Genomic DNA, 27,436 nt, shown 5'->3' with positions numbered 1-27,436 from the left:
ACGGAGGAAGTAAAATGTAAAGGCTTTCTGTGTAATGGATCCGATCGGGGACGGAAGGTCTGTCGAACTTCAGTCAAAGAAAGTTGAGTAAAGCGGAGTTCTAGACCCTGAGGTGGTTCCGTGGGGGGCCTGAGACTTTGCCTGTTCTGAGGTTGTCAAAGAAAAAGTTCTAGAATATAGGATAGACTTCTTTAATTTTTTCGTCTTAACTCTAATGTTTTAACCGATTGCAGACTGCAAGTTTACATTCAAATTTCCATGAGTGTGCATTGGATTTTATTCTGAAAAACACGCCTCTTCCATCAGCCCTCACTATAAGGCCTTTTTCTGTTCTGAGCTTGTCAAAGAAAAAGTCCTAGAATATAGGACAGAGTTTTTTAAATTTTCGTCTTAACTCCAACGTTTCAGCTGATCGCAAACTGCAAGTTTACGTTCAAATTTCCATTAGTGTGCATTGGATTTTATTCTGAAAAACACGCCTCTTCCATCAGCCCTCACTATAAGGCCTTTTTATACATCTTCCTGCCGGTCTGCGGAAGAATTATGCTTCTTTTGCACTTATTTTATGCTCAGAAAAAAGTATTCACACACGAGAAGAATTGCTCATTGATGCATATTTCTCTAAAACAATGGAGCCAAAAAAAAGACATATTTCTCGCTGATAAGTTTTCCAGTTTTAAGTTTTCCAGCCTCCGCCCTGGAGGCGTATTTTAGTCTCTTTATAAACTGTATTTTATTGTCGAACTGATGATTTTTTCCAATATATTTCTGGAAGGGGAAAGAATGCTGTGGATGTTTTGTTGGCTCGACCTGGAAATGTTTCTTCTATAGTACTTCCTGTTTTCGCCGACCTTTTGTTAGATCTTGTGTGTGTGTGTGTGTGTGTGTGCGTGTGTGTGTGTGCGCGTGTGTGTGTGTGTGTGTGTCTGTCTGTGAGAGTATTTCTCCGCGGGCGGCCGTGAAAGATCGGAGAGCACATTCCTCAACTTTCGCATCATTTCCTCTTCGTCCCAGCGCTTCCTCTTCCTACTTCCTGTCCAACGCTTTTAGCGGATTTCTGTGCGAAACGACGCAGTTTTTAAATGGAGAATCGCACAAAGACTAAACAGTTTATTTGCGGCCGCTGATGGACGAGGAAGCGGCTCGTTGGGACGCAGGTGTCCGTGTTTATCTTAGAAGGTCACGACCAAAGAGGTTCTTCGACCTTAAATAATGGTTTTGTTGAGCTAAATTTGTCTCTTTTTAATGTCGAAATCAAGATTTCAGGTTACCTGTTGACTGAACTGAACGACTTTTGTTGTTCCCGCTTGTTCTAAAGTGTTTTTTTTTTTACAAAACGACATTTCACCTTGAGTAATGGATGTAGAGGGACGCCGGGGCGTCGGGGACAGGAAGCATCGGGCCGGAGTTTCCGTACGTGGCATCCCGTCTCGCGCGGCGGCCGAGGCGGCGGCGCGAGGAAATTAAAATCGTAATTACAAGCCGCGCTCGCGTCGCCTTTGATGTTTCCGTCGGCGTAAACAGGGGCGTGATGACAAAGTCCTTTCATCCCGGCGCGCTCTCTCATCGCCGCGCCGCGATGCCTAAACACTCGCCGTCTTTGCCAACCGGGAGGAGGAAGAGCAAGATGAAAGGCTGGGAGCAGGGAAAGTGGGTGTAAAAGATAAAAGGGGGGTGGGGGGGGAGGGGCCTTTGTGGGGTTTTCTTTCAGGTACTTTGGCGAGACGTAGCGACACTGATGCTTTGACACAATCCCCTGACTTTGATAGGAACATGAGCCCTTGAGCCAGGCACTCAAAGGAAATAACAGCCGCCGTCAAGAGGGAGTCTCTGTCGCAGTCGAAACTCCGCAAGCAGCAGCTTTTTGACCCAAAATGAAAGGAGAAAAAAAAAAAAAAGGTTGTTCATACATGGAAACTTTTTATTTGAAGATTTCAGTGTCTTTTTTTTTTTTTTTTCAACTTTTGACCATTTAAGCAGAACTCAAGCATAAACATGGGGAATGGATTCAAATCACCACATTAAATACAAGAATAATACAATAAAATATCAAATTAATAAGGTAAAACACTAAAATATATCAACATTAATAAGTGAATGATACTGTAGGCTTTTCAATTATTACCCATAAGTACAGGGTTATTGTTGTTATTGTTTTTTACTTGTGTTTTAATGTCACAATTAAAACGTGTCTATTTATCTGATGGTTATACAAGATATTGGTAATAGTACAGTAGTAGTAATAATAGTATTACTAAAAGAACCAGGAGTTATTTATAGAAATCAGCTTTCGTAATCCATTCCGACCTTGTTATGAAATTTTTTTTTGCGTTTCCACGGCAACGTTTTGAAAACGATGTGCAGAAAAAGTGTTGACCGCGACTTTGGTATGCGCGCAAAGTTTTGAAAGCGGAGACGTTTTCAAAAAGTTGCGCTTTCGGAGACTCCGAGAACCGTTGTCATGGAAACAGACATACGTTTCTAGAATTGACCTGATCGTAGATCGTTGGGTTATACGCCACAAAAAATCTCCCGACCCATAGATTTAATCCCGATGGCGCTCTCTAGCGCCACAATTTTGAATACCTCTTCCAGAGAGACAAATTCTCTCCGTGTGATTTTTTTGTCTCGTTTTCTCCCGGCGATGTCACAGACTGAACTTATCTGAGAATCTGAAGTCTAAACATCGGGCTGACTCACCGTCTGTCCCGTCCCCCCGGCTCGGTCCGGAGCCCGGCTGCCTCAGCAGCGCTTCTCAATTTCACAGTTTGTTTGCTCGTGTTCATTCGAAACATTTGTAAACCCCCCCCCCCCCCCCCATCTCCCCCTCTCCCCCTCCCCCTCTCCCTCCCCCCACCGTCTCTTCCTGGAAGAGAGTTTTTGTCCTCGGATGGTCCTCGTCTTCGTTCTTCGGCGCAACTTGCCTTCGTAGAGACGCTCTAGACGTTTGTTGAATTTTTACCGCAGACAGATGGAAGACGGGGCGGTGGTGGTGTACACACACACACACACACACACACACACACACACACACACACACACACACACACATCCCCGTTGTTTGTACTTTCTGAGCCACACGGCCCCTGGAGACTCGGACAAGACTCAGGTCTGCGGTGCCAAGAGCCACGAAACACAATAGTCTGCCCCCTGTCACTCTTCTTCTCACGGGAACAATAGACATTCCTGGCATTCCTCAAGACCTCTTCCTCACACACACACACACACACACACACACACACACACACACACCCTCGTCTGCGTCCACCTTTGGCCATCGTGCTGTTTGGTGTGAATTATTGACGCACCGCTGAGTGTTGTTGTGTTGACGTGGACGGAGATGTGAGTTTACAAGGTCAAGCTCCAGGCCCAGAATTCCGTCATTTCCACGAAAGGATGCAAAAGTCCACGATTTAGTAGACTGAACCATTATACTTTTGTTTGGCAACTAATGATTTTAGTGTATTTTTTTAATATGTCACCTTCATTTTTACATTTCGCTACAAAGTAATGACGCCAAAAACAGCATTTCTGTTACATCACTGTGTTTCCGTTTTAATAAAGGCAGTCGTTTTAAAAATTATGTAATTAGCCTGGCGGGCCACGCTGTTTGTTTTTTGTTCACTATAACTAATAACAATGGGAGAACACGGGCATTCCAGTGGACGGACGGCCGAGTTGGATTGTTATCAACGGTGACTGTCAAAACAAAACTACCAAGTCCCAGGAGAATATGGAAAATTTATTGAATATAGTTGCTAACTACTAGCGCATGTGCAGAAGAACTGTTTACTCCGGCCGTGGTGCGCATGTGCAGTAATAGCATTTTCAAAAAGTTGCGTTTCTGTGCATTTTTGAAAAATTCCACCGTGGGAGCTGTTTTCAGAAAGTGACGTTTTCAGTGGCTGGTTCTAAATCTGGGTCACAACACCAACAGCTATTGATCCCCTGTGCCCAGGTTTGATTTATGAAGGACTTTTAGTTAATAATGAACAATATAACAGGTTTTTTCCCCCCAAGAAATGTAATTTGTCAACGAAGGAAGCATCAACATGTGTTCAAACAACTTTTTTTTTTTTTTCGGGGTGGGGGGGGGTCTCTCTGCTCCACACGTGTGGTCTGCTACAGTTTATCTGTCTCCTCCAGCCTGGTTTTTATTAACCGGCCCATTAAACTGTGACTCCGTGATACATGACACTGGTCTGAACACACACACACACACACACACACACACACACACACACACTGACAACATCTCTCGGACAGAGAGATCGCAACCTTCCTACTCTTTCAGCAGCCGCGGTGTTAAAAAGATGGAGGAAGAATGAAGAATTACAGTCGTGCAGAATTAAAAAAAACAAAAACAAAACAACAACTCGGCTCCGTCTGACAGCAGCCACACCAACGTGACGTTCTCCAATCCCGCTCCCCGCCGTTCTAACGCCAAACCTAAAGCCAGTCACACACTTCACGGCGATCCGTCGCTGTGGAAAACTTCAACCACTTACAAGCTGTTGGAGCAGAAAACTGCAAGAGGAAATAATACGCAGTCGACTTACTGCTTTATGACCCGGCTGGCTTCACCGCATGGAAGGACGCGTAATGCCCAGAACGTTCTGTTTTCAGCTTTAAAATGTTGTATTTGTAGTAAGCTCTGTCTTTGCCTCAGAGAAAACCTTCAGTCAATGTGGATTTGAAGGTATTTTAATGGTCTTTTCCACCTTAATTAAGGGTTCGATGTCATTTTCAATATAGATTATATCGTTTGAGTTGATAGTGGAACTATTATTAGCTCCCCGTCTCCAAACTGGTTCAACCCGGCAGTAACGTGGGAAAAACACCCATGTGTTTTGGGTAATTGCATTAATCATCATCATATAATCCCACAATTTAACACGATTCATGACGTTTTAATCCTAATTGGACAAACCGGTGCCAATAATAAAAATCAGGGTGTGTTTTTAAATGGATCGGCTTTTACTGGATGTTTTTCTTGTTAATTCCCCGAGAGCTTCTCATGACGTTTTTTTGCGTTTTCTCGACCCCAACAAGGACTTTAGGTTGCTGCATTTATTTATTTATTCATTTGCCGAACCGGGGTGAGTTTTTCTGTTTATTCTCCGTCTATAATTTTTGAGAAAATAAAGTATCTCGTCCAGTTCGGTTCTGTGAGCTGAAATGTTTTTGCTGCCATCGCGCTCCACAGCTGCTATTCATGTAAAACTGTATTGCAAGCCGCATTTCGATGCTTTAACGCATTGACTTCCCTACAAAAATCTGTATTATTCAGACACTTGCGCCGACGTTCTTGCAGAAAGGAACATTTTCTTTGACATGGCCTTTAGCTCTCCGCCTGCTGCACGTATGGAAATGACAGGTTTTATTGGAAAATTGCTTAAAATGTTCTTGACAGCTGGGGCTGTAAGCAGATGGCTGATTGCCCATGCGCACACACACACACACACACACACACACACACACACACACACACACACACACACACACACACACACACACACACACACACACACACACACACACACACACACACACAATCAGTAACAAACAGTGCATTGTGCCGCGCAGGCTAAAATGGACTTCACCCTTCCTGCCATCGACCTCTGGTATGAGCCCAGTCTCACTGTACTGATTACCTGGTATGCAAAAAGTGTGTGTGTGTGTGTGTGTGTGTCTGTGCATCTGTGTGTGTAAGCCTCAGCAGTAGCGCACATATTTTCATATGTGCACCCAAACAGTAACATGCTACAAGCGAATTTGTCTTTCAGGAATCCTTAATCAAGTGAGATGAGGGTCCGACAAGGCAAACAAACGGGGGGTCTGATTGCATGCAGATGCACGCACACACACACACACACACACACATACACACACACACACAGGGAGACCTATAAAGCAAACAAATAGATCCTAATCAGACGAGCACAAAGGGTTGAAGGGGAGGAGGTGAGGTTGTTTAGGCTTTCCAGCATAGTTAACCCTTCACCCTTAAAGAGAACACGGGGAATGTAAGGAATCCACTTGCACACACACACACACACACACACACACAACACACACACACTTTCACAGGAGTCTGCAGGAGATACAAGTCTCCAGGAAATCCTTTGAAGCCGGGGGCCTCGCGTTATGAAGCGCCTGCCGTCGTGCGGCTGGTTAAACTTTAACACCGGCAACGTGGGACACCGACACCTCCCGGCGTTTCGCCGTGTCGAGGGTCAAACGAGAGACGGCGGCGGCGGCGACGTAGCGTCCTTCCCGGTTCGCCTTGAGAAAAGAAAGGAGGAGAAAGTCACATGCAGATTCTATCGGCCGCGGCTCACAAGCCTGAGATGCGTGACCAGGTCACGCCACAAAAGCTGCTTGCTGGAAATGCCGGTTTGTTTCTACTCAAAAAAGTGTTTATGCTCGTATTGTCACACACGAGTGACGAACAGGTTGTGCATTGGTGGGTGTGTTTACACGAAGGTGATGGATTCCATTGCAGAGAGTAGATTCGTTCAAAGAAAACATCGTATTGGAGCAGGGAGCGTGTGGCTGGAGGGCTCGGGTGCGAATCCCGCTGAGGACTGCTCTAGGAAGGGCATCCGGCGTGCGGACCTGTGCCAAGGCAAACACGCGGATCACAATCCGCAGGAGGAGGCGGCGGGTGAAAGATTAACTTCGCCATGTCCGTCGGGAGCAGCGGCGGCGAAAGTTCCAAAACCAAACGGCACCTTGAACTTTGGGTGGATTATTTAACGCCGCACAGCCAGAAATCTCAGTTTCGTTCGGAACCCGAGGGAACATTTCATGATTAGTAACGTAAAAAAAAATCTACTTTCCACGTTGGAATTCTCTTGGGGTTGCCGGAGTGGATCATCCACTCCATTCGATGCTTCTTTTTGACTCTAACGCCAACCGTCTCCAGGTCTCCACCAGCCCGAACCCTTGGATTTAGGGCCGAATCAAGGCCTCGCCTGGCGGCAGGATTGTATTTTCACGAAGTTCCCCTCTTTCTGACAGTTTAATACGCCTCCGTTATCAGGGCCTGAGGGTCCAGTGGTCAAAGCCATCGTTCTCCGATAGTGATGAGCGCGCTAAAAGAAATACGCCCACGGTGATAAGAGCAGTGACACAAGTCCATTGTTTGGTTCCTCAAATCACCTCCACTCTTTGTGCGTTCTCCTGCAGGCCTCCCATCCTCTCCTGCATCCCCCCCCCCCCCTCCTTCTTTCACCACGTTTTGTTTTATTTTTTCTCATTTCTCCGCCAAGGTATGAAAACGAAAAAAGAAAAGCCCCCTCGTCTGTCCAAGTCTCTGCTCTCTCCACACGCACACACACACACACATACATGTACAGAAGAGGAAGTAGCTCTGCATTTTTTTTCTCCCCCCTCCGTCAAACAATAACAGCGTGGAACCCTGGGTATTATTTTAGCAGCCATCCACCACTTTATCTGGTCTCCACAAAACTTCCTCTCTCCCTGACTCACACATCCTGCCTCAGAGCGGGGCGAGAGAGGCAGGGACAGAGTGAGATGAGAGAGAGAGAGAGAGAGAGAGAGAGAGAGAGTGCAGGAGGGAGGAATAGTTATGTTTTGTCTTGTAGCGAGAGGAGCGAGGGAGGAGGGAGAGAGGAAAAGGAGGGAGAGGGGACGTGAGGACCGCCGGTGGGTTTTCCCCTCCCGGTCACAACGTGCCGCCGACTCTCCTCCTTCAGATGGACGCCGGCGCTCGGACTCGGACTCCACTGTTAGCGGGCCTCGACTGACTCCGGCACAAAAGAAAAGTCTCTTTTCATTACAAAGCGAAGACCCCCCCCCCCCCCCCCCCCTGCCTCCCCCCACCCCCCCCCCCTTGCCGCCTCCCCCCGGGGGAATTGACTGAACTTGTGCCGTCGTCGAGCCCCTTTTCGCTCCTTCGTTCAAGGATGCTTGAGCTTGAATCGCTCTCGACGGCGACAGACGCTTCAGCCTCTGGAGTCTGGTAAGTTTTGTTGTTGTTTTTTTAAAATCAAAACAACAGTAAGTATTGAGTTTGCATCCTTTAGCCCTCTGGGAGCCGTTGTCAAGTACATTTTACGGCTTGTCACGATGACACGTCTCGTTTTTGTGGGTAGGATGAGTTCATATTTCACGATATCGTCCGTATTTCGCAAGGATTCCTGTCTTGGCATTTGCACACGACTGTATTGAGACTGTGTGTGTGTGTGTGTGTGACTCAGATTATGCGCGGTGACCTTTGCGGTATCAGTCAGCTGTTGCCGTCTGACCATTAGACGGGACATTCCAGCAGATCCTGACATAGAGGCTCATTCACAGCTGCAAAGACGGAGAATGCACAACTCCTTGGCCCTGACCTCCCGCTGCTGCGGTCCGTCTTCTCCTTCTTGGGTTCGCCTCGTGGCTCAACTACGCGCTACGACGTTTCTCAGTGAAATAAGAATTCTATATGGGGAGCCTTGCCGTGTCCTGCCGACTTGATTGAATTTCCTGCTTGACTTCAGCCCCAGCGACAGCGTAGCGGCGCTCGATTATCCCATTAGCTCTCGTTTCCATGTCAAAGACACGCTGGTATTCGCCGGACCGTTCCTGGGAGAAAACCAAGCTCATGTGATTCCAACTCTTCTTTTTTTCTTTTTTTTTTTTCTTGAGGCGGGCCCGGCTGGGACAGGTAGCCAAGTGGGTCACGGTGTCAGAAAGCGAAAGCAGGGAGTCTTCTGGGTTCCGATACAGGTGTGACCTCGACCTTGAACCAGGATGACCTTCTTTTCCCGCAGACTATCCTTTGCATGTGTTCTGTTCTTGAGAAAACTGGACTAACCCTTGAGATCAAACTAAAGTTGAGCGCCTTTCTGTTAAGATACAATTCTTTGTTTTGATCTCCTGTGACGCCTCAGTAACCGTTGATGACCTGCTTTTGCGTGTTTGGTTTTTGACGTCACCTTAAACGTCCTTTCTTGTGGGAGTTTGTTCGGAACTTGTTTAATTTGATTGTCAAAACGATGTCTCGGTTTCCATTGTTTGCATTTTGTTGACTTGAGCGACCGACTCCAAAGATGCTGACGATGCAAAAGGTTTCTTTACCCAACACACATTGTACAATAATGTACCGTAATGTTTACAGCAGGAGTGTCGGAAACAATAAGTTCAGGAGCCACATACATCAAACTCATCATCCACAATGGAAGAACAGCCTTTGATTTAGAGCTTTGAAGTTTTTCTTTGTCGCGGCGCCGGGTGTTCCGTGATGAAAAAATGTCTTTAATTTCATAAAACCAAGAAGTTCCTACAATGTCAACATAAAGACAATTATTATGAGGATTTCTGGTATAAAATGTCAAGAAAGCTGCACGTTTTTACAAACTCGCGCTAACCAGCGAGGCTAGTTCGATAGCGCCGAGTTAGCTCGCCTTCATGGTCTTAAGAAGGGGGTTTTAAAATTCACTTGAAATTTGCACTGATGACTTGTCGATGCAGTAAATCGTCCTTTTGCCCTGTAAATGTCAGAAATGGAAATCTATTTCACGGTGTTGAATATAAATAAATAGTATTAAAAAAAAATTCACTTCCAGTGTTAAAAGCTTTAAAGAATAAAAACATCCGATTGGTTGAGAAATTACTTGCTTCCTGTCTCAGATGCCATGTTTTCTCTGCCTTCCACCGTCTGTATTTGTTCCTGTGGAGAAGTTGCTGATTCTTCATCTATCGAATCACCGAATATGTTGGATCTCAGCATATTATGCTGAACTCAGCGTTTTTTGGAGACTCGGCAACTGGTTATGTGGCTTTTGAAGAAAAGCTTCATTTCTCTCCTGCAGTGCCGTTAAAAAAAAAAAAAACAGTCCAGCAGATCTTGATATTAGATCCTTAACTTGCAAGTCAGCACATTCATCATCATTTTCTGAGGTTTTTTATTTTTATTTTTTCTTCCCTCCCTCTGGTCTTATCGTACATTTCGTCTCCATCTGACTTTGGCGTCACATTGTTTGTTTTCATTTTCACAGTCATCAATCTCTGAAAGCTAAACTTGGAGGAAAAGAGGTGGAAAGAGAGAGATGGAGAGAGAGAGAGAGAGAGAGAGGGAGAGGTAGGGGGGGGTCATGCTAATGTTTGTGGTATGTTTGATAATGGTATTTTGTCTGCTTGAGTTTGGAGAGTTCCCACACACATGTAGCCATAGATGCACATCGGCGGGCTCTGCGTAAACTTTCTCAGGGGATAATTTCGGGACATTGTCGGCCGAGTCGGAACAATCAGCGGGCCTTTGAGAGAACCCCCTCTTCAAGGAGCCAGAACCAGGAAACCGGAGTGTTTATTTTGGAAATGGGTCTCCTGCTCCTGCTTTATCATCAACAATAATACTCAGAAATGGTCCTTTCCTTTCCCCTCGTGGTGCCAGGATCCGCATTCTTCTCCCAAAATTGTACCGCCGAGTGTTTTCACGAAGTACCCCAGAATGGTGTCGTTTTACGGGGTCTATAAGACTCTGCCATCCCGCCCAGCCACCTGTTTATTCCCGTCCTTTGGGTTTACCGGGTTTCAAGTGTGTCCCGGAAAGCGCGGAAGAAGTGAGGCAAAAAAAATTCACGCAGATGTTAATGTAATGACAACAAAAGGAAATCGCATTGCCGGCGTTGACGAAGCGGGGAGTATCGCTTTTTAAAAGTGGTGGCTCTGGGTAAGTCGGCAACGGAAAATCAAGTTTTATAGATGGATCGTCCAGCTGTCATGTCGTGTTCAGTCAGCGAGTGTGACGACGGACCAAATCAGGTCCTACGTGAAGCGGGAGGGACTTGAGATAAGGTTTTAAGAAAAGGAAAAGAAAGAGGATCCGTCCAGTCCAGATCTTGGCTCTGCCAAGTCCTAATCAGATCAGTTTCATGAAGTCCTCGATAAACCATTAGGGACATGAAGCAAGTCAAAACTATCGGTTCACACAAGACGAGTTCGAGCCTTAGAAGACCTCAAATCTGTTAGAATTATCAGCAACTCCATGACAAGCGACTGATTAGGTGACGTTGAGTCTCAAGTGAGATGAATAAAGAGTCTTAAGACGCATAAATAGTCCAGATAATGATCATTGTATTGGTTTCAGCCCGATTAAGTCAAATCAAATTGAAAATCAAATGTTTTTTTTAGATATATAAAGATAGGGTCAAAGCCAATTTACTCAAAAGATTGCATAATTGTATTTTTAAGGGGTGTTTAAACATAAATCTGTTGGCTTCCGAATGGATTCTGAAATCAATATCCGAGATCAGTCGTCTTCTGTTTCCGCCTAAATTCAAGTTTAGTCTCTCAACTTGTCGTAGCTGCCGTGCTCGGCTCATGTGCGTTTCCCCCCTCAAACCAAGCGTCGCTCCAAAATAAACAATTTGGCTCATAAAGGACCGTTCGTCGGCCGAAGAATGCTTCATATCGGACTGTCCGGTCGTTGCTCTTCCATGTGTTTTTTTCTTGGTACCTCTCCGTCTCTCCTTCACACTCCGTCTGCAGGGGGTCGGGTTGAATGTGGCGAGCGGGGGGGGGTCGGAAGTCTGCACTGGAATGCCTGGCTGTGGATCAGACTGGGGGGGGGAGCTATTGTACAGCCGAGATGGCTTTTTAATGGCAGTGCAGTGGAACTCCAAACAACACTGAAGGAAGCTGTTTCCACAGAATTTGTAAGCATTGTGGGGGGGGGGTTTCCATTGGGCTCTGGTAAATCACGGTGAGACTGCAGAAACAGAAAGGATTGGAGGAGGGAGTAAGAGTTAAGATGCCGCATTAAAAAAAAAACAGAAATTGGCGAATTAAAACGCACAGGAAAATGCTTAAAATGTAGCTTAATGCGGTTGATTTCTATTCAGTTCTGTGACTTTCAAACAAACAAAGTTGACCCGATTTGGATTTTCAAAAAGCGATGACTCCTCACTTCTGTCTAATTTGACTGAAATCAGGTTTGGGTTTGTTTTAAAACAGACGCAAATCGTCCAACTGTGATTCATTCCTTCTTATTTTGAGCGGCATTTTGGCGTTTAAAAAAATCACAGAGGCGATGTTTGAAGTGAAAACGCGTCGTTTGTGTTCCAGAAGAGTTTTGCGTTTACATGGCAACGTTTTGAAAACGGTGTAGTGTTGGTGCCGGGCCACCAGAGGGTGCTGTTGTTTGTTTTCCCAATGAAAAGTCAGTTTGATCGGCCCTTCCTGACCTTTATTTTGTGGGTTTTTTTTTTTTTTGTCCCTGCAGACGCACCGTCCCGCTCATCAGGCCTCACTCCTGGCACCTGGCGAAGCTTTCGGAGCAGCCCCTCCCTCCCCCGCCCCCGTCTCCCCCACCGCCACCGCCGCCGCCCTGCCTCCCTCCGGCCGACTCGCCTCCCCTCCCGCCCCCTCCCCCCCCTCCGTCTGCCATGCAGCTCCACCCCGGCCCCTTCACTCTACCCTGGCACGCCACCGACAACAGGTGAGAGAGAAAGCGCCTCCACCCGCCATCTTGAAAAAGACGATAACTCTTGAATTGTACGTTTTTAAAATTGGTAGTTTAATACATCAATTTCAAACACGCAGACGTCGGATTCAAATTGTATAAAATATATTAATCACGTAATTTCCCTAAAGGTGTGGACACAAGTCATGTGTATTTATGAGGTTTAGCTACAGCGACTAATTTAGATTTTTGGGGAACTTTCCACGTTTTAGACGAACAAAACGACGAGCGAAGGTTCGGCGAATTATCCCGCGACTGCAATCCGAACCCTTTCAAGCGCCGACCGCCGTATTTATGAAGCAAAACGTTGACAAATGAGGCGACGATCATCAGTGCGTGACGTTTATTAAAAACTATTGTTGCCAAAGCCGCTGTGGTCATGCTCTACGGTCTTATGACTTCACTGGACATCAGCTGTAAGTCACCGTCTGGGATTTTTTTTTTTTTTTTTTTTTTTGGTTTTTTGTCCCCCGTGACTCCGACATTGCTCCAAAAAGCGCAACAGTTGCCAGGAAACAGGTGACATCACCGCTTTAATGTCAACACTGCCCACGCAGGAAGCTCATTGGCCTATTTTTAGCTTCTATTCAAACAGTTTTGAACCAATCAGATTGTTCTGGCGACCTGCTCTTTGTCTGTCTGCCGGGGCAGGTTGGACCTTTTTTTTTTTTTTTTTTTTTTAAGTTTTATCTCAAGTGGTTTCAACTCCAGGTTCAGGAAAAATACTTTGAAACGCACCAATTTTCACATTTTAACGTAGTTTTGTTTTTAATGACTGTAAGATTGTCAGTTTTTAATGTTTTAAAACTTTATTTTTTGCTTTCTAATAATATTTTTTATTTACTAGATACCATAAATAATATAGGAGTTATGGGTATGAGAGGAAAACGGTTTCAAAACACTATAAGAAGTGAAATGCCTTCCAAGAATGTCCATAAATGATATAAACTCTTACAATTTGGTGTTTTTAAAATAAAAATACATTCACTTTTGGTCACAGGATAAATTAAAAATGAAAAGAATATGACTTCTAGTAACTGACATGTTAATTATGAATATTTTTACACACTGTTTATTGTAAGTGGTTCTGACTGTTGCTGCTTTTCAATTTATTTTTTTAAAACGTACGTTGAGTCACGTGGTTCTCGTCATAATGTCTTAACGACTCCAAATTCCCAGAGAATTTCAGCAACCTAATGTGACTGAGGCACGGGAGGAAGTGTGTCATTAAGTCAGGAGGCCGTTTTGTGCACAGAAGCATAAATGTAATGATTCGGCTTCACGTCGGCGAGAAGGACGGGGATAATCATCGAAACACTCATTTAGCCTGAAGATTCTATCCTGAAGTCTGAAGTTTTTATTGGCAATATTTCAACAAGTGTGTTTTATTTCTGCTTGAAACTGATGAGCTAAAGAAATCGGTAATCAACTATAGAGCTTTGAATAAATGCTTTCTTTTGTTTTTGCTGCATTACAACAGGAACAAATGATTGACTTGCCCAGACAGGTTGAATCGACCCGAGTCATTCCCTGTAAATATCTCCGTATTAGAGCATGATCTCAGCGAGCTAAACTCTAATCCTTCAAAGGGAAAGAGGAAGTTCCCCCCCGTCGTCTGTATATTGACTCAAGAAAAATAACCTTCGCGGCTTTGTTTGCTCCGCGGGACGTCACAGGGCCGCACTGTTCTTCTTTTGATAAGAATCGGTGATATAATGCCCCCACGATTAGATTTAATAGTCCCCGGTGGATTAGATAGCGGCCAGGGCGCACATGCAGGAGCATGTGTGGGTCGGCTATTCCCACAGTTTGTCCTGCCTGATCTCATCATACACACACACACACACACACACACACACACACGCACACACACACACACACACACGCACACACACTCACCATCTGATGAGGAGGCAGCTCCGGGCATAACTCTGGACAATAGCATGTGACTCCTAGAACATGTGGACAAAGAGAGGAAGACATTCAATAAACTCTGTTTGTGTTGAAGGAGACGCACATTTTGTACAGTGTGTGTGTTTTACGTGTGTGTGTTATCCACACTTTGTCAATGTGTGTTTGTATAATCAAATATTTAATGTTTACTTGATCTGACATACAGAACGTATATGTAAATGACGCAGAGGCATTATTCTCTGTGTGTGTGTGTGTGTGTGTGTGTGTGTGTGTGTGTGTGTGTGTGTGTGTGTGTGTGTGTGTGTGTGTGTGTGTGTGTGTGTGTGTGTGTGTGTGTGTGTGTGTGTGTGTGTGTGTGTGTGTGTGTTATCGACACTTTGTCAATGTGTTTGTATAATCAAATATTTAATGTTTACTTGATCTGACATACAGAACGTATATGTAAATGACGCAGAGTCATTATTCTATGTGCGTGTGTGTGTGTGTGTGTGTGTGTGTGCGTCGCTCACCCGTTCCATATTGCCGTCTCATTGTCCAGCAGTGTCATTTCCTGTCCGGCTCCCGTCTCATTTCCTGTCCTCCTCCCTCCCCACCGGTCAGAACTTCAGCGGAGCTCCTCGTGTCTCATCCATCGCTCACTTCCTTCAGACTGTATTTTCTCATGCGGAGCCTTTATTTTTTTTCTTTCTTTCTTTCTTTCTCTCCCCTCACCAGCCAGCGTGTCACCGTCCATTGTCCGAACGCAGGGACGCCTGGCTATTAAAATTAAAGCGCCAATTTGCCCGAAATAGTTGACGCTTGACCGACTGTAGGGAGGCGAACTGGTGACCAGATGTTTGCAGTTTGGAATCCCACTGGGATGCAGGAAACTTCAGGCCCTTGAGCAAAGCCCCCAACCCTCAACCGCTGCATCTGTCAGTTGGACAATAAAATAAGACTGGGCGTCATAAAATATAATCACTGCAACGCACACGTTTTCTCTGCAAAAGCAAGGTAACACATGCATCATATCACGGGAATCAACCATGTAGGATGTCAAAATAAACTACCCAATTTATTTAGTCCTTGTCAGGCAGTAAATGTAACACAAAGTGATTTACAGCAAACAATCTCGCATATTACATGTAAATCTTAAATACACTAAAATACATCTGCATGTGGAGACGCCTGTATGCTTGAAATGGTTGAATAAAATTTAAAAAAGTAAATGATGTGTATTAAAAAGTAAAATTGTGATGAAATAATCTAAATCGGTTAAATGAAAAGTTTATGAAATATACAGACATAAATATATATATAGGCATATGTACCGATAGTAAAGTATTTAATTGTTTAGGAGGTGAAATCAAAAAATGTGTTTCCTGAATTGAAAAAAGAAATTAATTAATTTAAATTCGGTGTGATTTTTTGAAAGTTTCACCTCCCAAATTTAAAAGTTGCAAAACAGATGCGTCCATTTCTAAAAAACCTGCAGAACCATTGTACATCTCGTCCTGCACTCAAACAAAATGACCACAACAAGTCTACAAACTACCTCAATATAGCGATAAAGGTACACAAAGGTTTTTTTTAATCCATATTCCTCCTTTTGCCTCCTGTGTGATTGTTTTTTTTTTTGCGGGACAACAAAAAAGATGTTCATGTATAGCAAGAGGTTACAAATTAGGACACCCAGGATATCGTGGTTAAATGAAATCTGTCTACTCTACTCTAATCCCTCATCTGTTTCTCATCTATCTTTCTATTTTCACTCCATTTAATGGGTGAATCTTTTCTGAATTGAGCTTGTTTCACACAGAAATGTTGGATATTGTAGAGACTGTAAGACACACATCTGTCTCTCAAAAAAAGCTGCTTTTTAAAATGTATTTTGGAATAAATCTGTTTGATTTAAAGAAGCTGAGACCAGAGGAATCCGAAAGCGGAAGAAGGGAAAAGAAGGGGTAGTTAAAAGAGGATGAGAGGAGTCGGGGGATGACTCTGAAAATTTTTTTGGACTGCGGGCAGTTGGGAGTTGATGAGGAGGAAATCCCTCCCTGCCTAAAGACGCTTCCTCAGAGGGGCTTTGAAAACCCGTGAGGCAGCTGTGGATCTTCAGTCGCTGATAGAAAACAGACCAAACGTCTCTGAGACAAAGGCACCGCGTGGGTTTGGGGTCTGCGTCTCGGCATGCCATTCGTACATGAAAGACGACTTGTCAAAAAGAGAAGTTGCTCCAAGAGATATCGCGCTCGTGTCTTCAGAACGCAGAAATCCGAAAGAAAAAGTTTAAAAACGCCCGATTTGATTTCTTATTTCTGTCTCTTCACAGTGACTTGTCCATGCAGTGGGGACAGCTGTCCAGGCCCTACTCGTCCACTGACCAGAGCAGTTCCCTGGGCTCCATGGAGAGCCTGGACACCCCGACACCCACCACGCAGCCGTACTCGGACTCTCACCAGTCCCCCGTCGACCCCACCCTCTTCAACAACAAGAGAGACTCGGCCTACAGCTCCTTCTCCGCCAGCTCCAACACGTCCGACTACGCCACGGTGCCGCTGCGGCCCGGCGAGGCCTGCTCCATGGAGAACCTCCTGCAGAGCCTGGGGCCGCCGTGTCAAGGGTACCACGGCGGCGACGCCTCAACGCTGCCGAGATCGTCCGGCGAGGTCCCAGATGAGGCCCGGCAGGTGGCGCACAAGTCCAGATCGCTGACCAGGCCGCGGCAGAGGCCCGCCGAGGTCAAGGACAGACCCTCGTCGTGCTGCTACGAGCAGGACCGAAGCGGCGGAGACTTTGAGGTTGTAAGGAACGGAGAAAGCGACGCCGGGAGGAAGATGAACCCCCCTCAGCCTCCAACAAGGAAGGACAGTTTCAGGGCGACCCGGAGTCGCCCCAAAGTCGCCAGCAAACGTTGCGTTTCCGCTCCGATTGAAAATTCCAGAGTGTCTTATCACGAGGACAGCAAGTCTCCTCTGATAGCTGAGCCAGCGATTCAAAATGGCTTCTCTATACTTGAAGATCGTACCCAAACAAAAGCAGATACCTTAGACTCCCGCTACATGCAACGGCAGAGTAAAGATATTAGACCAATCAGATGTGACTCTGGTGATAACAAAGAATACAAATCAGACAGCACCTCAAATCACGTCTCTGACTCGGCGACGACCTCCCTAACCGCCGTCACCTCCTCTGGTCCGATCGCCTTAACCACGGGCGCCCCGGGTGAAGTTCAAACCCAGACTCTGATGAGACGCCCCCAGACCAAGCACTCCTCCACCGGGCTGCACAGACACAGCGCCCCCGAGAAGCTTCTCGCCACACAACTCCAGTTATTGCAGTTCGACAGCGACGGCGCTTCTTTGGCGTCGAATCCCTCCGCGAGCAGCCAGTGGTCTAACTCGTCTGTTCCGGCCACAAAGGAAGACCTCCACAGCACCTTATCCAACAAATGGGGGGGCAGCCGGTGCTCAACTCCGGGATCGGTGTTTTTGGACGGGGATGTCGACGATGGCAATGCAAGCGAAAGTCTGGAAGGGAGTGTAAACGGTGGGTCGGTCTCATCGGACCATCATCACATCCCTTGGGGTCGCTCCGTGAGCGTCCCGGGGGAACCCATGGCCTCGTCGGCGGAGAGAATAGGCTGCGACCCAATACTGGAGAGCGACTTTGCACCTCTCAGTACTGCTGCCAGTGTGGACACTTTATTGCAGGAGCAGGAAACGGTTGACGGCGGAGGGAAAAGAGAGGAGGATGCGGGCGACGCCGCATCGCCGAAAAAGTCCACCAGGAACTTTAGAAGGAACCGGCGTCGCAGCGAGCGATTCGCCACCAACCTCCGCAACGAGATTCAGAGGAAGAAGGCCCAGCTGCAGCGCAGCCACGGCCCGGGAGGGTTGCTCTGCAGCGGAGAGACGGTCCAGGAGGAGGGCCCCGACCTCAGCGAGGAGTGGGGAGATCCAGACCCGCCTTGCAAGGAAAACCCCTCTGAAGTGTCACTCGCCGCTCCCGCCATTCGTCCGGATTCACAGACCACGTCGAACGCCTCGAGCGATGCCGACCACCGAGTTCCCCCGTCCCGGGCGTCGGCCTACGCTCACGACGACGACTCATCGCGGTCGGTTCAGATTCTGGATCCGGGTCATCCTAGTTTCGGCGTCGGCATCCGAGTCGTTGAGGAGCCGGCGCCCGCCGGCAAGGCCCGCCGCTGGCGTTGGACGCCCGAGCACAAACTCCAACCAGAACCGGCCAAGCAATGCGCCGTCACGGCTGAGAGAGTGTTGGGGCACACGGGGTCACGGCACGGGGTCTGTGCCTTCACCTCCTCCTCGTCTACCTCCTACGGACGCTCCTCTTCCTGCTCTCGGATCGAGGAGACGGATATTCTCCCGTTTGCCGACAGGATGAAGTTTTTCGAGGAGACGAGCAAAGGCGTGTCCATCTCGAGTCTCCCGGGCTACAGGCAGAAGAAAACCTCCCGCTACCCGGAGCACCAAGGGGGGGAACCCGCTCAACCTCCAAGCCAGAGGAGATACTCGTACCAGGGGGGCCTCCAGCAGGATAGTGCCCTGCTCCAGAGCACTGTGGAGGCCCGGAGGCAGTCTGTGAGCGTCATGAGGGAGAGGCAGAGGGAGCGAGAGAGGGAGCAGGCGAGAGAAATGGAGGAGAAAGCGAGGGAACGAGAGCGCGAGGAGAAGTTGAGGGAAAGAGAGAGGCAGCAGGAGAGAGAAAGACAGGAGAAGGAGTTGGAAATGGAGAGGCTGAGGGTGAGGGAGCGAGAGGAGAGGGTGAGGCGGTGGGAGGTGGAACGAGAGCGGGAGCTTGAGATGGAACGAGAAAGAGAGACGGAGAGAGCCGGGGAGACGGAGCGTCTCAAGAAGGAACGGGAGAGAGAGCCGGAAAGAGAAAGGGAGGAAGATTCTCAACTCGCCTCGCGCCACGAGTTTTACGGCGGCTCTGGCTTCCGAGAACGAAACCGGGACTTCCAGCACACGGAGAACTTCCAGTGCTTCCAGCCAAAGCCTCAGGCTCATCCACACGGTCAACATCAGAACCAGGCGCCGCGATCTGCTTTCCATCCGGTCGGCAGCTCCTCCCACCATCAGGGGTACCCAGAGAGAAGCTACCCAGAGAGAAGCTTCACGCCCACAGAGGTGAGGCTGCTCTCCTCACTGACGGTTATCCTGCATTAAGCAGCTTCATGACGGAGTTTAGGTTCATTTTGAGTCCTTTTGTTGTGTATGTGTGTGTAAACAGGTGGGCATTTCTACACAGGAACTCACAAAAAGATCAAAGGCCATGGTTTAGGATGAAAGGTGGACAAATGCTTCGACCCTAAAAATAATACCTGGACAACATATCAAGCAGAAAAGACTCTTGAGCTTTTATATTTTTAATTTATTTGTTTATTTGTCATGTACGAAATACATTAATCTGAACGAAAAAGACGCTTTATACCATCTGCGTTACTCGTGAATGAATTTAGATGCTCAAGATGCATTAATATAAAGTACTCAAGCCTGTTAAAGACGTTTAAACGCCTTTTGGCCCTTCAGACTCCATTTCTAGACCAAATCTCAGCTTCGCCGACACCAAGTGACTCCTCGCAGAGTGAAGCAGGATGTCGGAGTCGATTATTCCCTCGGTCCGACGGTCAAACGGTGGGTTTGGAGGTCGAAATGTGAAGAAGCAAAAAAATTCGGAGGATCATTGAGTTAAGCCATGGAACTGTGGGGAGATTGAGCAACGTTTGCGTCCGCGATAATAACAGCGTGGGGTTCCAGCTTGGCCGCAAGATTCATTTGAGACTCTTGGCAGGGGGGCTGCGAGGCCCACGCCTGAACTTCTGTAACCCCGGTGGATGTAAATCTATTAGTGCGCTTATCCGCCGACTCTGGCGTTTGTTTTGGACTCAATATGTCTCCAGTGAAGAGAGCGTTCAGCGAATAGTAGTTTCTGTGTTGGTTTTCCCTCCAGATTACGATCCGTTTCATATCGGAGATTCTTCGTTTCATGACAAAGCAATAACCTGCTTTAATATCTGCTGCGTTTCAATAGTAGGCGATGTAAAAGTGGGATTTCTCAGTTTAAAGTGGGCTTGGTTGAAACGAGCTTCACTGCAAAAAGTAAAATCTAGGAAAGATATCATTTCTTAAATTAAGTGAAAAATTACTTGTTTTTGACTAATAAGTCATTTTGCTTAAAACAAAATTGTCCGCTTAGATTATTATTCTGGTTTTAAGATGATTGTTACTTTATTTTCTTATTAGCTAGAATGGGCTTGGCGTTGAGTATTAAAACACGCTTAAAACAAGCATTTTTCTCATTTTAAGATGACTGACCAACAATCAAAGGACCTGAACTCGCATTTCATAAACCCAATCTTCTTATTTTAAGATTTTAAAATAAGAACACATGAAAATAATATTTGTTTTGAGTCCAAAAATGCTGTTTTCAAGACGCTGGGTCATATGGGGCCAGAATTACTTTCTTATTTTTGAAAATCTTAAGTAAGATTTTCTTGTTCTGTTGGCATATCGGTTTGCTTATTTTAAGTATTAATTTTCTTGTTTTAGTATATTTTTTTCTTACTTATTTCGGAGGAATTTTTGCAGTGTTGGTCAAACGAAACACAGAAATGGAATCGATCGATATTATTCCTCGTGGAAAGCGCCGGCCGTGTTTTCAAGATTATTTTGTCATTTTCTTTTCAATCCCACCTCGTCACAAAGAATACCAAAACTGCTCAGCGTTCCTAATGGACTGTGGAGTTCAGTGGTGAAAACGTTGCGTTGCGAAATGTTCTTTATGCTCTAAATGAAACACGTCGACCACTATCGCTTAGATGTCAAGCTCCATCGACTCGGGAACATTTGGGTTAATGTGAGTAAAGTTGAAATCTTCAATAAAACAAGCAGAAGCAGTGTCGAAACCGAGGGTGGGTTATTGTTCACGGTGATAGATGTTTTTTCGTTTGAGGTCCAAAGCTTATTTTCCCCCCTCATTCATGAGCAATCGTCCATTTAATTGATTGGGTGTTCCGTCTATAAACTGTCAGAATAGCAGAACATTTAAAAATAACCAGACTATTACGCAGGGATGCCGGTTCAACGGTTCAGAAAACCGCATTTTTCACATTTCTGTTTGACAGAAGCTCAAAAATGCTGTGGAGTAATCGACTCCTCTTTCTCTTAGTAAACATTTGAATCCCTAGTCTTAATAACAAAGCACACTAACTTCTCTGAGCCCCAAAAAGACGACCAAATGTCTTTGCACATCCAAACCTCTGGGAAATGGATCTTATTATCACCGATCATATCAGTTGTTGGAGTTGAGTTGGTTTTAGCCTCCGTTCACACCAAGTGATGGCCAAGTATGTAAAAAAAATAACAAAAATGTCAGCTGTGCCAAAGAAAAGACCACATTAGCATCCCAGACAGTCAGAAAATATCTGTGCAGAGGAATGTGTGTGTGTGTGTGTGTGTGTGTGTGTGTGGACCCCAGCAGGGTATTTGTGCAGAGAACCCCCCACCCCCCACCACCCCCACCCCCGTCCTTTCTTGTCTTTTACTGTGTGACCTTGAGCATTAACGAGAGAGCAGTGAGTTCGTTCACGATCCTCTGCTTGGAGTCGTAACCCGGTCGAATGGGTTGTGCAGACGTGTCCTGTCGCTAATGACTGCTGCTAATATTAATTATTATTATTATTATTATTGTTATCAGTTATTCTGCTGACTGTTGTCTCAGCTCATGAAGAAATATGAACTTAGTATATGTTACTGTTAAAGTGAATGGAACAGACAAAATAAATCACATTAGAGTAACCAGATTTCTTTGTTTGCTTCAAAATAAAAGCCACGGGGAAAATTTTTTTAATCTTCATACTGTTCAGTAAAAAAAAAGAATAGTTTAAGGTTTTGTTTATGTGACAATGTTTCAAGTGAAAACACATCAGTAAAGTGAATTTAGTTGAAAACGGTGTAGTTTTCCTATGCGGCCACTAGTGGGTGCTGTTGTTTGTTTTTCTATTGTTATTGTCCATCCGCCTGTGCAAGCATAGAAGAGCTATTTGCTGCAGCCGTGGTGCGCTGGCGCAGTAGCAGCATTGAAGAAAAGTCGCATTTTCCCCCGATTTCATGCAGACGCTGCCTCGGCGTTTTCGAAAAGTTCTTCGGAAGCAAATAGAAATGACAAAATGTCGACAAGTGACCCACTATTATCAAAGGGCAGATACGAAAATTGTGTTTTGAAAATGGTCGAGCAGATTTAAAGGCGCAGAGAATTAAAGAAAGAAAGATCAAAGCGTGACGTTTCATCTACAAAGCTCCAGAATCAGATGAAAGTCCCCGGGGGGGCCCAGTTAACGGTTGCAAGGCGGGGTGACACACCCACCTCCGTCCAGCGTGGACCCTTCCTCCAGTCCTCCGCTGTTATTAACCCCGCGTCTAAATCTCTCCACGCAGACGTATCCCGCCCGGCAACAGGAAACCGCCAAGCTCAACAGGAAGTACAGCCTGACCGAGAGGTGAGTCGCTTCCGCCGGTGACAAAGTGCCACTAATGAGCTCTGAGTGTGCGGCGCAATCATCCATGCAGGTCGGACGGTGATTCCTGTGTGAGGTGGGGTGAGGGGGGGGGGGGGGGATGAAAGGGGGGTTCAGGACATGCATGGCTGGTTGAAAGTGCCTCTGCTCACGTCTGAGCTGAGACGGACACAGTTCACTGCGGCTGGAATGCGAAGAGGAAACATTTACTGTAATTTGACCACTTTCGCCGACTGTATTCCGTGTGCGTTACGAAGCCGCGTTACAAAGTCGCTTTTTGCCCCCGAGCAATTAATAATATTCACACATGGATGGTTGGATGCATGGATAGAGAGGTCATTTTAATCATTAGCAGCCTTAATTGTTTCCTCCCTGTTGGTGACAAAAGTCTGACGTAGCAAAATAATAGCAAAAACAGCAAAGACAACTTGTTTCATTGGGGGCGAAAGAGAAAGAAAGAAAAGATCGCTGGTATTTAAAACAATAAAGACATTAACTGTTTATTTATTTATTTATTACAGGTCATATTATCGCAGTCAGCTCACGTTTTATTTCTCCACTTCAGAGATTACGCAAGTTGGAGGCGCGAGTCCAGGCCAGCAGAGGGTAGCACCCTCCACCCCCACCCCCACCCCCACCTCCTCCACCAGCAGCAGCAGCAGCCCCTCCTCCATCAGGGCCGCTGGGGCTCCAGACAATCCCACGCCAGCGACGATGACCACAACGGCTACGCCTCCGCCCCGCCGCCCGCCCCGCTCCTCCTCCGGGGCCGAGCCATGTCGGAGAACGACCTCCGCTTCGACAGCAGCCACCGCTGGTCGCCGTCCGCCTCCGCGGCCGCCGGCCGGACCCTGAGCGAGGTGGAGGAAGGCGGCGCCGGGGGCGGGGAGGCGGCGGCGGGCGGGCGCAGCAGGAAGAAGGCGCCGCCCCCGCCCAGGCCGCCGCCCCCCAACTGGGAGCAGTTCCACCGCCGGCGGGCGTCTCACCACGCCCTCTTCTCCGCTCCCCCCGCCCCCTCCCCCGCCCACTCCTCCTCCTACGTGCCCCCGCCCGAAGAGGCCCGGCCGCGGTCCTACAGCCTCCCCCCGGAGAGGCAGGAGGCGCCGGAGGGCTGCCCGCGCTGCAGCTGCAGCCTCAGCCACGGCCAGGAGGGGGCGTCGGCCCACGGCCAGGAGGGGGCGTCGGCCCACGCCCCGCCCAACCAGCACCCCGGACAGTTCCAGCAGCGGAGCGTCGCCGTGGCGCCGCCCAGCCCCATGTTCTCCAGGAGGGCGTTCCGCCCGGTGGCTCCGCCTCCGAGAGAGAGGGAGGCGGAGGCTGCCCCGGGTTTCCCTCCACCTCTTCCTCCTCCTCTTCTTCCTCCTCCTCTCCTTCCTCCTCCAGCAGAGTCCAGCGAGAACAGGTGAGGCCAACAGGAAGTCGGGAGGTTTATTTGTTTGTGAGTGGTCCTGCCATCGGGCGCCATTTTTGGGTTTTAACGTTTCAGGGACACTTTGTACGGTCGGGGAATCGAACCGGCAACCTTTTGATTCAGACGTGACATCCTGAAGTTATATTCCACGATACATTTTACCTTTAAAACACTTTCGTTTTTGTACGGAAAAATCTATAGAAGGGACGAAGTCGCTACAATATTAGTTGTTTTTTTTAAACATTTGTTTTGAAGTATTTTGTGTTTGTCGTATTTGAGTCGTTTATTTTTGTCCCTGCAGGCCAGACCTGGACCGGCCAAACCCCCCAGTCGTGAGACCGGCGGCCCAGTGGGACAGAACCCCGTCTCCCAGAGTTCATAGCGCCGTGGTGGAAAATGGCGGCGGGATCTCGCCGCCGGCGTCGTACTTCGGCCAGCCGGGGTTCGACGACGCGCGGCGCACGGCCCCCGAGGCGGGAGCCGAGTCCGAGGCGACCCTCAGCCCGAGCCCCGCCCACAGCCTGGACGCCGACCTGGACGTCCCCCTGGAGACCGACATCGACGACTTCCGGGAGGAGGAGCTCCCCGCCGAGGCCCCGCCCCTCACCAGCGAGCTGCCCTGCTTCGCCCTGCCCGTCACCGTCCTGGAGACGGACATCGACACGCTCGAGGCCTCGTCATCGCCGCCATTGTCGCCGCCGTCGGGCCTCGCCAGGGCGGGGAGCGGCTCCCTGGAGGCCGGCGAGAGTCTGGAGGAGCTTTTCCCGCACGGCGGCGAGGGCGACTCCGGCCTGGAGAGCTGGAGGGGCGTCGACCCGACCGCGGAGCACAGCACCGACAGCCTGGACAGGTGACTCTTTAGCAACCATTAAATAAGACTTTATCTGCCCTGCGAGGGACCGAGGTCATGTTCTGGTTCCCCCCCCCCCCCCCCCTCCCCCTCCCCCCCTCCCCCTCCCCCCCCAGGCGGTCCGGCGCCAGCTCCAGCTGCTCGTCATATTACAGCACGTCGGCCGCCAAGGCTCAGCTCCTGTCGCAGATGAAGGACTTCGCCGAGCATCGGGAGCGCAGCGAGGACGACGAGCTGACCTACAAGGTAAGGCAGGGATGGGAGGGGGGGGGGCGGAGCCTGGCTGGGAGGGGGCGGAGCCCCGATAGCTGCAGGCGTCTAACCGGTTTGTCCCCCCCCCCCGCTGTGCAGAGGCAGCTGCTGGAGAGTCTCCGCAAGAAGCTGGGGGTGCTGAGGGAGGCCCAGCGGGGGCTGCAGGAGGACATCCGAGCCAACGTACAGCTGGGGGAGGAGGTGGGGAAAAGCTTCTCACTCATTCACTCACTCACTCATTCATTCATTCATTCATCCATTCATTCACAATAGTCTCAAATTTGCTGATGACACCACGTTAAGTTGTTGGGATTTCTGACCCTGGAACTGAAAGTTTGTGGTTTACTTTTATTTCATTTGCACACCAGAGACGTTTTTCAAAAGGAATCTCATCTCCTCGGTGAAAAAGGGATTTAAAAAAAAAAAAAAAAAATTCTATTAAAAAAAAAAAAATGAAATGGGGGGGTAAAATAACGGCGAAAACAGCTTTTTAAGGTCCAATTAGTTAAGTTTGACTTCTTCAAACCCCCCTTTCAGGCATATTAAACTAGAAATACGACTGGTGTAGATAAATATATTTTCATGAAATACACATTTCGTTACTTTCTGTGTGTCAGTGTGTGGATGTGCGTGCGCCCGGGTTTTGTTTTGACGTGCTTGAAATGAATGAATAAAGAAAAAAAAGGTTCTAACATGACTAGAATTTAAAAAAAGAACCAAAAAATGGAAGAAAAAACACGTAAGACTGTTTAAGAATAAAGAACTCAAATAGTTAAAACAGAGATTTTGAATAGTAACCGATGCGGTTTTGCACCAATATAACATGTGAAACTTTGCGCAGGTGGAGAACATGGTGGTGTCGGTGTGTAAACCCAACGAGGTGGACAAGTTCCGCATGTTCATCGGCGACCTGGACAAGGTGGTGAGTCTCCTGCTGTCGCTGTCCGGGAGGCTGCTGAGGGTGGAGACCACGCTGGACACCCTGGACCCCGAGACCGAGCACCACGAGAGGGTGAGGAGGAGGAGGGGGTGGAGGAGGTGGAGGAGGAGGAGGAGGAGGAGGAGGAGGAAGGAAGGGAGGGTGTGAGATTCCCAGCTGGAAAAAAAAACTGAGGCTGAAAATAATCCACGTCTGCCCTGCAGCTCCCCCTGCAGGAGAAGAAGCGTCAGCTCATGCGGCAGCTGTCCGAGGCTCAGGACCTGAAGGAGCACGTGGACCGCAGAGAGCAGGCGGTGAGCCGCGTGCTGAGCCGCTGCCTCTCCCCCGAGCAGCACCGGGACTACAGGTACCGACCACCGCGGAAACAAGCTGTGTCAATAATGTCTTCTGGAAAAGATTCATATTTTTTTAAAACATATTGTTTTTTGTTTTTTTTAACAAAACCTGAACAGATGAACATTTTTGTCCAAAATATAAACATAATTCCAACTTTATTCCATTTTTTATTCAGTATGTGACAAGTTTTCCCATCCCATATTTACCAATAGATATATATCAAATATATATATAAAAAAATAAAGAAAAAGATTAAATAAAAGATTAAAACTCAATTAAAAAACAAACCAAAATATTTTTAGTATAAAAAAAATCATATATATATATATATATATATTTTTTTTTTTTTTTTTTTTTTTAAAGGGTGTCTCTGAATGGTATTGTTAAAGTCTGCTAATGACCAATATCGATATATATCTTTTTTTTTTTTTTTAAGAATTAAAAAAAAAATGTCATTATGTGAAAGAAAATAAATATCTAGTATATTTCAAAAAAAAAAAAAAGGATGGCTAAAAAAATTTTTTCCCTTAATGATTTTTTTTTTTAATTCTTATATATATATGTATGTATGTATATATAAGAATTTTTTTTAAATTAAGGAAAAAAAAATTTTTCTCCATATCTTGTACATTGAAAAGAAATAATATCTCTGAATGGTTTGGCTAAAATCTGATATTTAGCAATGTCAGTACATACATATATATATATATATATATTAAAAAAGGATCTCTCTGAATCAG

At 47.1% G+C, this 27,436-nt stretch overlaps 1 protein-coding gene across 2 annotated transcripts in view; it reads left to right on the top strand.

Annotated features, from left to right (window-relative positions):
* The window catches only part of shroom4 (shroom family member 4), a 61,047-nt gene that overhangs the window by 31,755 nt on the left and 1,856 nt on the right, over positions 1-27,436 (top strand). Inside the window, exons 1-10 of one of the 2 annotated variants that reach the window (XM_080519181.1) lie at positions 7,906-7,987; positions 12,233-12,448; positions 16,698-19,518; positions 22,828-22,889; positions 23,473-24,309; positions 24,620-25,168; positions 25,285-25,414; positions 25,520-25,621; positions 26,262-26,432; positions 26,564-26,706. In XM_080519181.1, the coding sequence (XP_080375307.1) occupies positions 12,396-12,448; positions 16,698-19,518; positions 22,828-22,889; positions 23,473-24,309; positions 24,620-25,168; positions 25,285-25,414; positions 25,520-25,621; positions 26,262-26,432; positions 26,564-26,706 (4,868 nt within the window). In that variant the 5' untranslated portion in view covers positions 7,906-7,987; positions 12,233-12,395. Of the gene's footprint in view, positions 1-7,905; positions 7,988-12,232; positions 12,449-16,697; positions 19,519-22,827; positions 22,890-23,472; positions 24,310-24,619; positions 25,169-25,284; positions 25,415-25,519; positions 25,622-26,261; positions 26,433-26,563; positions 26,707-27,436 lie in introns of those variants that run through there. The other variant, XM_080519180.1, reaches the window with a different exon arrangement.

Source organism: Blennius ocellaris (genome assembly GCF_963422515.1).
Source record: "Blennius ocellaris genome assembly, chromosome: 23".
NCBI lineage: Eukaryota > Metazoa > Chordata > Actinopteri > Blenniiformes > Blenniidae > Blennius > Blennius ocellaris.
Note: the sequence above shows the minus strand (reverse complement) of the source record. Positions and strands in the feature narration are given on the sequence as shown.